Consider the following 12214-nt stretch of genomic DNA (forward strand, 5'->3'; position numbering starts at 1 on the left):
ACCCTTTATTTTCTTTCTATCACATTCGTTTCTCATACTGTCGTGTTGAAATCAATCAAGTTCAATTCTTCGTTTGTTAATCTTCTATCGTTATTGTTTCGCGAGGTACACTGAAATCAGAATCAACAATTCTCCGTAGGTAATCAGTTAATTACAATTATGTTGTTCTAGCTTGTTGACGATAACGACGAAGCACTTATATAATACAAGTTACGACATTACTTTAAGATTAGATTGAAGCTTCTTTTATACCAGATCGTTTTTTTTTTCATACTATACTGACAGTGTACTGCGAAGCTTGGACTTACCAATGTATAGGTATGTTGGAGAAGGTGAGCGTAGAACTTCCTTGAAATATGGATACCGTGAAGGCAGGAGGAGTCTCAAACAGGGAACTGGTCACATAATCCCTTGACAGCAAACTTATCGCATTATCCGCTGCACCACGTTCGGCAACTGGCCGTTAGTTTCTGGCTAAGGAACATTAGGATCGAGGACACTAAAACAGTTGACAACAGGTACGAGCCATCTGAGAAACTAACGAGGAGAAGCTGACTTTGCGCCCGAGACGAATGCCCGAGACAAGTAAATGCCGAGACTTGTTGAAAGCTCAAAAATCCAACTGAGACGACACCCGAAATTATCACCCTCCCCGTGGAATTATCTCACCCTTATCGTACATCCAAATCGAATGAAAATTTATGCATCGACTGGAGTTAAGAGCAGTTTGTCACGGTGTAGTGTGAGTCACATGATGGATATACAAACAGGACCGTCGACAAATGCTTTACCACCGCTTAATTCGTACTTTTACTTTCAAATTGCATCCGACTCCTACTTCCCCGTTGCAGCAATGAGAGGTAGATACATCATGTCCTATCGGAGGAAGCCATCAATGGCGTAACCAGGAAGCCGTCCAAAGTTCTCTAACGATGATGTATCGAGGTAGTACGAGACCCCTAACTTGTGGCCATTCCGATACACCGTAAGTTACTGGTTCTTTCTTGGTTTCTCTCTCTTATCCTTTCTTTCGCCACCCTTACCGAGAGAAGCATTACGTCCCTTGGTATCCTCCAAGTTACCATCGATGATGACCGTGACAGATAGCCTGTCATAACTCGCCATCACGAAAAACGTATCTACAGCCGGGGCATTTGCTGAAAAAAAGTAGCGCGGACCGTTTTTCTCTTTTTTTTTTCTCTCGGCCAAAGGATGGATGTGAATTATGTCGGTCAAATTGTGTTACGCCATCAATTTTCCTTTGATAAAGTACAGCTTCATTCTCGGTTATTCCTTCGTGTAACCATTTATAAAAGGATCCGTGATATTTTACGCGGGCGGGTTTTTAGAAGTGTGCGTATTAATGGATATCTATTTCGCAAAGTGGATGGAACACTCGCGTAATCGTGTAGAATTCTTTCATTTATAAAGCGTAGGTATCAATCCTCCGAGAGAATGAGCGCGTTGAAAATATTTCCATAATGGAAGCATTCCTACGCTGAACGATAATATGGCTTTCAGTCGAGTGTCATCCATTAGCTAAGCCGAGTCGAAATGATATTTCCTGAACGACGGAAATTCCGATGGTTTATGGCAAAGGAGAGCCCGGAAGGCTGTCAGTTGAAGCCGCGGTGACTTTTTAAAATCGAACGACACCGGGGTCAACAGGGAGCTGTCAGAGTAGCTTTAGTTTCTGCAGGCAGCACGCGTACTTCCGCGTGAAGGAGAGCACTTTCCTACGGTGATTCCAGACGGTTTTTTATCTTTCTACCCTTTTATGTTGTTGCCCCGGCCCCAATACGACATCGATGGCGCATTAAAATTCATCTGCACCTTTATTGCTGGTCGTTTTACAGGAATTTTTTCAACCGTTATCTCTTCCTAAATTCAGCTGTCGAGATAAAACGATCCGCTTAATAGATCATTCTTTCAACTGCTACACGAGTTCTACGAAATCCGAGTTGCTAATCTTACACCGATACCAGAAAGTGTTATTCACATCTGCGACTAATCCACGATTTTGTCCGATAAAGACAGAAGATTGTCTTTCAATTTGGTGTAGTAATTAAAGTTATGGCCAATCGAGTCTATGAAACAGTCCCTCATTGTGGCTCCTCGAAAATGTAATTACCCTCTAAAATGCCTAAAGATTTTATACGTCTACTTCTCCCTGTTTAGGAACATTCATATTCTCAATTTACTGCTCGCAAACAGACTGCTAGTATCTGACGATGTATTTCATTATTCTCTGATATTTAGAATCTTGAAAACTGCGGAAATACACTATAGAATCATATTCGTACATGTATATTTTATATTTTTTATGCTACATGCATATTTCGTGAATAATACAGCTTAAATATTGAATATTCTAATCTTTCGGTATAAGGAATCGAGGATCTTGCGTTATTTTGAATTTGAAGTTGGCGCGGCGCGGGGCATGCGCAGACGCTGGTGGTAGCAAGTAATAAAGGTGACATTTCATGGTGACGCTCGACGCTCGTTTAGAGCGTCAAAACCAGTCACGTGAACGCGTCCACGGGACTTTGAGCGTCTAGAATGTGCATTATGCATTATGAATAATACCTTAAGGGGGGACCCCACCCTGAAGCCACTAACAAAAGACAAAGTTAGGGATTTTTACGTTCGTATAAATAAAAATATAGGGCTTGAATTTTTTTGTATAGTTTTAAAACAATCTTCATTTTGCTAGAAATTTTTTTTTTATGAAAAATTGTACAAAATGGTTTCCCGGAGGACTGCAAAAAAACTGGTCCACACTCCCGGGAATGACTGAATTATCTGAGATGGAAATACAAAAAAGATATATAAACAGAAATGTATTATCTATGACCTAGCGTAGGATTTTTTGAATATTTCAATTATTCGATTTTTTAAAAAAATTAAAATTAAAAATTAGTCAATTCTTCAAACTGCTATAATTTCCAAAATAATTCGAATTTTGCGAAAATCCTACGCTAAGTCAAAGATAATATATTCCTGTTTATATATCTTTTTTTGTATTTCCATCTCAGATGATCCAGTCATTCCCGGGTGTGTGGGCCAGTTTTTTGCCGTGCGCCGGGAAACCATTTTGTTCATCGCCATTTTGTACAATTTTTCATAAAAAAAAATTTCTAACTAAATAAAGATTGCTTTTAAACTATATAAAAAATCCAAGCCCTAGGTATATTTTTATTTATACGAACAAAAAATCCCCAATCTTTTGTTAGTGGTTTCAAGGTGGGGGACCCCCTTAAGAGATTAACGAATAACTTGGGTGACATCGTGCAACTGATGTTAAATAAAATTGGCAATTTATATAAATGCATATATAACGTTTATTTAACTTCTTAATTACACTGATTAGGTGCTTACAATTGAAAGAAAACAAATTATACAAAGGTTGCGATAAAACATACAGTTTCTCATTGCTAGAAATGTATCACTGCGCCTTTATTTGCAATTGTTTGATTCAGGTGGATCAACCACTTAGCGATAGTTCCATACACATTATTTCAGTTTAACTACTCGCAGTAAAAATAAATACGAGACAAACGGATAGAGTCACTCGATACAATATGTACCTGTAGTGAGATTACATTCGTACCGATTCTTACTACTTCCACCTCTTTACCATTCTCAAAACGTACACGCGTAGACTTGCCTATATTTTGAGAAGGTAGACACGATTCCCTGCTACTTTGGATGCTGCATAACATTTAAAATTAAATCACTTATAATGTATTAAACACTCTAAAACTGGAATGCTCCGTTACACGATCATGGCATGTTTTAAATTACATTTCCTCGAAAGTGGCAGTATACAATAAATTATCACTCCAAAAGGAAAGTTGTTGGATAGATTAAAACTTTAATATACATATAAATATTATCTCTTAAGAGTAATATAAAAGCAATGATATTTCTGTGATTAATTAGTATACTAATTCGTGAATATACACTTAATCTCAGTCATAACTGTCCTACTTAAGTGTAAATTATTCCATTGCCGTATCTCTGATCATCTATTGTACAGAATTATTAACCGATATGTGCAAAGAGTCCATCGAATATCTTCTTTCTTGCTGCGATGTTTTAATCCACTGCTTGTGCTCGCACAAGTAAGGATACAACGGTACAACTAGGACACTGATATCATCCACCGATGCCATCGGTGAAAATCTTTCATCCGTTTCCTCCGGATTCTCCGATTTACCTACCCAAACTCTTCCGCTTAGTCTGCCTCTCGCTGTCTGCACCAATTCTTGAGCACCCATTGTGAGCCTGTAAGCAAAATACTTTCGTAACTCCCATTTCTCGGACAGACATTCTAATTCCTGAAAGCAAGTACCTGTATTCTAATGACGGAGTATCAGGCGCAAGTGTCTTTCTAAGTATATTTGCCGCTGTCTTATCCGACACAACATCCCACAGTCCATCTGTAGCTATAATAACGCAATCGCGTTCCGTGAGATTGCAGCTGTCTAAATTTATAGATTGCACCTCAGGTTGCGACGATAGGAATGGTTTAATGTTAACGCCTGTATTAGCTGCTTTCAAGCCGTGATCTCCGAAACCGCGTGTCACTCCTATAGTACCCATCACTCGACTCTAAGATACCAAAATTACATTAGACTTCTAGGAAAAAAATACTGTAATTATTATTCGGACACTGAGCGTAATTACTCTTTTGCCGTGTCCAGAGATGAGAGGTAGTCTCAAATCAGAATGAGTTAACATTTTATATGCCCAGCCCGTCATGTAAGGTTCTCTATACAAAACCATGGATCCTAATTCTTTTTGCAAAGGTCGCCTTCGAAATTCCAGCGGCGTGACCTGACCTCTTAATAAGTCATTGCTTCTTAAATATCCTATCGCTCTAACACGACTCGATTCTGAATCAGGAGTATGATCCCTTGTTAGTGCGCGCTGATCATCTCCCAGCACAAGCACAGCTCTGTTCATCATACACTTGTTATAAATTCTTGTGTCTTTTTATCATCTATAGTAGATGTTTAAACATTAGAAATTTTCACCTTGAATCCCCAGCACCTGCGGCATATAATCTACCATTGAGAAACAATATAGTGACGGCTGTGCAACCGCCGCCTCCACCCTGAGCTTGAAGTTGTACCATTTCATCCATTTGCCCATACGCTAATTCGACAGCACCAATCACTAAGTCTATTCCCTTTATAAGCTCATCTTCGTCCTCGTTTAGTAACACATTCCCAGGTATTTCCATCAACCTTTTCTAGATGAAGCGATATATGTTTGAGAACACGGTTCACGAGAACAGACTACATTCTTTCATAAAACATCTTTGTTATTCTTACAAGAATTATCCTGTGCAAGTGTAATCTTGCTGTTAAAGCAACTTGGTATCCAGCGTGTCCATCGAACATAGAAAATATAACATAAGGCAACGTAACATTAACATCGGACAGTTTCAGGTTTCCTCTGGTCGCGGAGGCTTGATCTTCGTTCCACGTACTTTTCCCAGCGTTTATACATTCCGCGTAACCGGCGCACCATGGCAACCGACTCAGGTCCCTTGGAACAATGATTGGTCTGACCCTATGATCTGCGCTTACCTAACAATTGTATGTAGAATTAAATTCATTGGAAATCGTTAGTAGCAATGGAGTGTCGCTATAGTAAGCGCCATATTATAAAGAACATACTTGAGTTTCCTCTGCGGTTAACCCTAGAAAACTGGGCCGGCTATAGGGCTTATTTTCTATTTCTTGATGGAATTCTGAGTTATTGTACTTTGGTACCAAATCATCGTCAAAGTCAATTGGATATGGTAGGTTCTGTTCATTCGCACCCACAGCGTTCAGTAATGCTGATTTAAATCTCTTCAGCATTTTTCTGCTTATTTCTTTGGAGCCAACAGTGACGAATGTAACATATGACAAATTCACTGAAATATGTCATAACACGTATCTTACTTGGAGGATATCATTTCTGCCGACAGTCTTTGAATTACGTTTTATTCTGCATTCAAAATTAAGCGTGCCCGTGCATTCGAGGTAACGTCGGTGAGAAACGTATTACGAAATCCTAATTGCTGTCATCTGTCAGTGGTAAATCACAAAATTAATTTCGCACTGGGAATGATACATATTTAATCTTGATAACACTGCGTTCAGAAATGATTTATACGTGTATATAAAATATACAAATAATCGTCAACAATACAGTAGGTTATATTCTGGCACGACTAGCAGGTAGTTGTTTTACATAGCGACACCGTTAATGCTAATACTTAATGAACTTAATCGCTCGAATTGTTTTTTCCATTTCGTCATAAACTTCTCAACGATACATTACGCTTGGACTACAGTAATTCTGTAGTTTTCTTGCAATCCAGGTGAAATCACTAATGATTACTGCATGCTCTTGCTTCATCGATAGAAGATCAATGTAATCTGGAGATAATATTTCCCTTCAAATTCGTCTGTTTCTGTTGCGTAATCTGTCCGATTTCAGTGACTGATAACGTCTAGGAATTTTTATAATGATTCTTATATGGAAATTACTACTTTCTTTACGTTTACTGTGAATATTATCACTGCCTTATCGATACTAATGTTCGTACGTAGTTAGAATAGTATCCGCATAGTCGTGCGATGTTTTCAGTACTTAATGTTTACAATTATTTTATTCTTGACAAATGTCTGTGAAGTTTACGGGTATAAATAACTGGGAATGGTTGAAAAATATAGGGGAAGCTGATTAAAAGTGAGAGTTATTTGTATAAAGTATTCGTACGAACTACGAAAACGTTACGCGCGAAACATTTCACTGACCAAATATGTCAAAAATTAGGAAGGGTGCACATAGTAGTGAGGTAATTGACCTCCCTCGCATTATTATTCCGCTTAATTGTTTATGCAATTGAAATATTTATATAACTCAAATGTTCGCAAGTATTATTTGTATGAGATGAAACAGGTGCACCAATAAGTTATATCTAACGTAATATCTAACGAGGGGGTTAAAATGACATTTTAGGAAGCCACTAGTTCATCTGGTTCATCCTCCTCGCTATCCTCGGATGAGGAAGTAGACGCGAGAGATTTGAAACCAATAAAAGATTATCTGTCGGATCGACGAGAGCTTGCTCGTCAACTCTTTAAATCTGTTAAAGCAGAGAAAATACAGATGATGTTACCTCAAGCATTAAAGGTATTTAATGCTAGTCGGCTTATTGTTACCACACTTTCATAAACAAGCTTATGCGTCTTTCTCGTTTATTATTTATTAGTTGCACTTTTTGAACCTACATTTGTATTATGATTACTTTAGTATTCTCCTTATATGCGACCAAGGCTCTCTAAAATGTATTTAAATAGACTATCCACTAATATTTTAGAAAATGGATATGGGACAATTGGAGGAATGGTGCGCCAATGAATTGAGCGGCATGTCTAAAGCTCGCATATTGAGTATTTTAAATGGGAAAAGTATGGCAGAATCATCAGATACCAGCGAGTCCGATGATTCAGGTACGTGGGAAATTAAGATTTACTCACGACGGAAACGTGATCCATTAGGTATTTCATATTCATTCTCATGGTAACAGGGCCCTCTTTGGAAATTATCTCAGACACCGAGGAATGGTTTAGCGACGTGGATATATCTAAAAGGGAGGAGGGAAAAGGGAAAGTAAAGAAAGATAGGGGTAAACAGAAAGGGAAACCTCAGTCTCATAAGAAGGGCGATAATAAAACTAATCAAAAGAAAGCCTCGGATAATGTGTGCAAGAATGTGCAAATAAAGAAAGAGGAAGATGCGGAGAGAAATAAGGAGAAGGAAGGTGATAGTTTGCTGGATTTATTGGAACTGGAAATGCGTGCAAGAGCAATACGCGCTTTAATAAGAAAGGAGGAGGATATAATACCAAATACATCTAAGTCTACAGAGAATAATGATACTTCGGTCGAAAATGCTATAGATAAAACTGAGCAAGACGAATTGAAGGAAAAGGAAAGCTGCAGAAGACAGTTGGAAAGGATCATTGGCGCTCAACAGAATAGCACTGTCGAGGATGAAGATGTAGTATTGGTGGTGCAGCCGACTCCAACTATTGAGTTATTATCTAGCGATAGCGAAGGAGAATCTCACGGTGGGGTACGTATAAATAAAAAATTGGAAAATGAACGAGTTATAGAGGCGAAGAATAATACTGACGGTGTTGAGAACGGGGATGGGAATAATGTACGAAGTGCTGATAGTATCGAAAATTCAAAAGAAAGTAAAATCGCGGAAAACTCGACTGAGACATGTAAAGAATTAGATACGCATAAAACTGAGGTTTCTAAACGAGTCCATAGCAATAATATACCTAAGAATGACACTCAGTTAAAGTCCAATGGAAAGAGGCGAAAAGTTAAGAAAAAGTCACATTCGAAAGATCAATCGAAAATTACGTGTTCCAAGGCGGATATACCGAAAACAAAGCCATCCAGTGAAAGTGAACACGCGAAAGTTGTAAAGAGCGAGGAAACCGTAAAATTAAATGGAAATGAGGATAAAGATGATAATAAATCAACAGCAGTATGCGATAATTCATTACCGAAAACACGGAATTCTGTAGAAACGTCCGGCACGTCGGACAAAGTAACATTGGACGAAGAGAAGTCCATCGACTTGGATGAAATAATAGATTTAGATGATTACTGCGATGACATGGATGATATAGAAAACAGCGAAAATTACGGAAACAAGAACAAGCAAGTTACGCAGAACGAGCAGAGTAAATTTCAAACGAAAATTCGTTCTGGGCAGAAACTGAACGGAACTGAAACGTGGGCGAGTCGTTACTACCAGCAAGACGATGTTCAGAATGTAATAAAGGAATCTAAGATACAGTCAGAAATTCGTAAACGATTAAGAGAACGTCAGCGGCTTTCTAGGCTTAGTACATCGCCAAGCACGAATTCTCCGTCGTCGTCCCCCGTAATTGACACTGCGAGCAACAAAATTACGGAGATAAATCCATTAGGTTCGGTGGACGAGTATTTAGCTTTAAAGCATACTGCCGCTACAAGCCTTAGTACAGGGAGTAGTAATAATGATTCTGTTATAACGAAAGATGATAACATTTGTACCAAAGCACATAGTGATGTAAGTACTGTAATCGAAAGTGATCACACGCCACTTCCACATTCTAAAGGGAAAAATGTTGAGAATGAAGCTAAATCGAGTGCTAACGCGAACGTGGATGTATAATTTATTGCGAGGAACGAGAAGGTAATCAACGCGATTAATAATACGAATACTGGTTAATATAGTCTGTACATCATGAACACAATTAAGTTATTTCAATTCGAAGTCATATGTAAAGAATGAAAGACATAGTAAGTGCGATCTTCCAACAGTTTCAACGTGAAGGAGATATTGTGACGTATACTTATTCTGCAATGTCGTTATAAATTGCAGGCACTTTCTTCGACTTCGCAATTATTTTTATCGCGCAACGTAGGCGATATCAGAGAGAGAGTTGCAAAGTAGGGGAACATTGTCTATGATCTTCAACAAATACGAAATCATTACCCATATATGTACATATTAAGTACCAAGGGTGCAATGACAAAATTATAGAGATCTAATTCCGTTAGTATTAGGAACTTCGTACGTATGCCAGTCTCGTTACAGAATAAGTGCCTGTAAACAAAATTCTACTGTACAGGAATGATTGCGTATCTTAGAGTTCTGTGACGACAGTCATATGGTGTCACGGCATGGTGTTTCAGTATTCTAAAGTATGCATAATGTATTTTTAATAGCAACGTGAAAAGCAATTTGTACATACGGGATAGTCCACCATATTAAATACTGTTAATTCACTTTTATAGCTTCGTTACGGCTTTGTAATCGGTAATCTAAAAATAAAATTCCACTGCGTAACGATACTAATCGACAACATTCGCGATGAAAAATCACCGGAGAAATCGAAATTATCGAGTCGCGCCAAAACGAACCATCTATGCAACTAGTTTAGTTCAGTTGAAAGCAAAAGGATGCATTCGCATGCAAATAGTGTTTATTCCAATTCAGGCGGCGCGCGAACGGTGCGGAAGTTAACGTTGAACATTGAGCCAGTAGGCGCGCAGAACGGCGCGCACTTATCGCGACGCATAAAATGATCTTGCGCGACCTAAATAGGAAATGCAGAAAATGGTACGCGCGCGGTCTCGTTCGCTCTGTCGTCGCGTGTCTCTTTGAGCGCAGCGCGGGGGTGTTACGACACCGTTGCACACATACCTGCGCACCGTTGGAAAGATTTTTCAGAACCGCGACGGCGTTGGCACAGGGAACTTTCGATCGCGATGGGTGGTTCCGGTGCCTTGGAACTTGGAAAGTTTCTCCGCGACGATGCAAATAAGAGATACAAAAGGGAGAGGGGCCGGTAGCTTCGCAGGGGAGTAGGAAAGGTCGATGGTACTCTGCATCATGCGAGACAGATTGTTGATGAGGTTCGAGCGGAATTCAAATGAGTAATCTTACGTCGCGTTGCGTAACGCCAGGAATTTCTAGGTAGTCCGCTTCCGATGAAAGTTACATCTACAATTTCGCGACACGATACACAGACCGTGGCGGTTGCGCTGTTCTTCTGCGGTGCCGCGGTATAATTACACTCGTTTATCGTCCTTCTGGAATGTTTACACGCTCTTCCGCAAATTCCTCTACTATCGAGACGCTATTAGTCAATTGCGCAGGATTAAATGCAACCTTACGGCGAAGTTAATTTGTTATTCAGTTAGTTTATTCCTCGGCTGTAGGTCCGTAACGATATTTCCATGCTACCCCGTTCGCGAAGCATCGGGGGAATACAAACTTACGAGTAAAACGCAAACTCGAAACGCCCAGGTGTTGACAGTACCAATATTAACGTAACGTTGACGATCATTTCTCGTGCAAACAGGCTCGTCTATCGACGAACGTGACGGATCGCGTAGAACGAAGGATTCCATACTCCTTTCACGTCGCCGCGACGTGTCGTCCGCCGCCCCCGGAATTCAACAGAATTTACGGTTTTACGGGGTCACGGTTGTTCTTTCGAACCGTAATAGACTTATCCAGGCAATCGTGAGAGATTCAGGGACCTTTACCCTGCCAAGTGGCGGATTTAACAGGGCGGCTGATGAGCAGTTGCCGTCTGGGCCCCTGCCCAGAAGGCCCCACGGGGCCCCATCTGCAAAAATATTATGATTAGGTGTAGGTATCCAAACACTACATTTTTTTTCGTAGTACTACACTTGGCTAGTTTTCAGTAAACTACCTCTTCATTTTCCCGAGAAATGGGCCCCTCAGAACGCTTGCCACCTGGGCCTTCTTTCTTAAATCCCTCGCTGACCCTGTCTATCCGAATCTTACACAAAGCCTTCGGCATCTGCCTTGTCGAGAACACTTCTACGTCTGTTGTTTGGCAAATGTCCCGGGAAATTTCGTTCCCCGCTAGATGGTGGATTCTGTTTGCTCGACTTTGTTGACAGACGCGCGAAGTTTACGTGTTTACACAGAAAGTGAAAGGGGAGAATATATTCGACGCGCGCGAATATACGAATAATAGCATTTCGTCACTCGCTGGAAAGAAAAAAGGGATCCTGGGAAATTGGAAGTAGGAGTATTTCTTCATGCGTGTAGCAAGTGCTGGTTTCTAGTACATAATTGCATTCCTCCGTTACTTTATCGCTCCAGGTAATACGTGCATCGTTTAGCGATAATAATCGCGAGCAACGCTACCGTTCCCCGTGCTTCTTTACTGGAGGCAAAAACTACTTTTGGCGTTAAAACATTTTATCTCGATCATCGCTTTCGAATTTGTTCGAGCCTCGCCACGCCGCTTTTCGTTTTCATCGAGATTTCTCTAACGGATTGCAACCGTAGAAACATTTTATGGATTATAAAAACTGGTTCTACATACGTTCGTTATCGTATAATTTGTTGTAGGGGCAAAAAAGGTAACGATAAAGTGAGCGGCAAATTAAGAGATACACGCGCACTTGCTATCAATGGCGGGTAGGATTTAGTTTAAAGTACTTTCCCCGTATAGAAAAAAGCTGCGTTCTGTCGTAATTCTTTCACGGCACGTAAGAGCGTCCACGGCGGATTAATGAAACTGCCGGGTGTGTGAATTAAACGCCAACTGAGATCGCGGAACGAAAAGAAGCACGCGAGGCTCGCTTGTAAAACAGAA

The 12214-nt window shown here is 40.0% G+C and overlaps 2 protein-coding genes across 5 annotated transcripts; one reads left to right on the top strand and one right to left on the bottom strand.

Annotated features, from left to right (window-relative positions):
- The first annotated feature begins 673 nt into the window (after positions 1–673).
- On the top strand, positions 674–9910 carry LOC143373586 (uncharacterized). 4 transcript variants are annotated; one of them, XM_076821000.1, is made up of 5 exons: positions 728–742; positions 852–985; positions 7024–7197; positions 7385–7517; positions 7595–9910. In XM_076821000.1, exons 3-5 carry the CDS (start codon positions 7174–7176, stop codon positions 9241–9243), a joined length of 1806 nt encoding a protein of 601 aa, XP_076677115.1. In that variant the 5' UTR covers positions 728–742; positions 852–985; positions 7024–7173; the 3' UTR covers positions 9244–9910. The 4 variants fall into 4 exon arrangements, 3 of the variants coding, with proteins under 3 accessions (XP_076677116.1, XP_076677115.1, XP_076677114.1); XR_013086488.1 differs by lacking the exons at positions 728–742; positions 852–985 and adding an exon at positions 6650–6859 and having other exon boundaries at positions 7595–9595; positions 9633–9910; XM_076821001.1 differs by having other exon boundaries at positions 674–985; positions 7318–7517.
- On the bottom strand, positions 3331–6562 carry LOC143373588 (protein phosphatase 1H). Its single transcript, XM_076821002.1, has 6 exons — positions 5688–6562; positions 5340–5597; positions 5040–5257; positions 4690–4960; positions 4355–4614; positions 3331–4287 (listed from the first exon to the last, which is right to left on the bottom strand). The coding sequence occupies exons 1-6, from the start codon at positions 5871–5873 to the stop codon at positions 4029–4031; spliced, it is 1452 nt and encodes a 483-aa protein (XP_076677117.1). The 5' UTR covers positions 5874–6562; the 3' UTR covers positions 3331–4028.
- Positions 9911–12214: the final 2304 nt, after the last annotated feature.

This window comes from Andrena cerasifolii, chromosome 9, assembly GCF_050908995.1.
Source record: "Andrena cerasifolii isolate SP2316 chromosome 9, iyAndCera1_principal, whole genome shotgun sequence".
In the NCBI taxonomy this organism is placed as follows: Eukaryota; Metazoa; Arthropoda; class Insecta; order Hymenoptera; family Andrenidae; genus Andrena; species Andrena cerasifolii.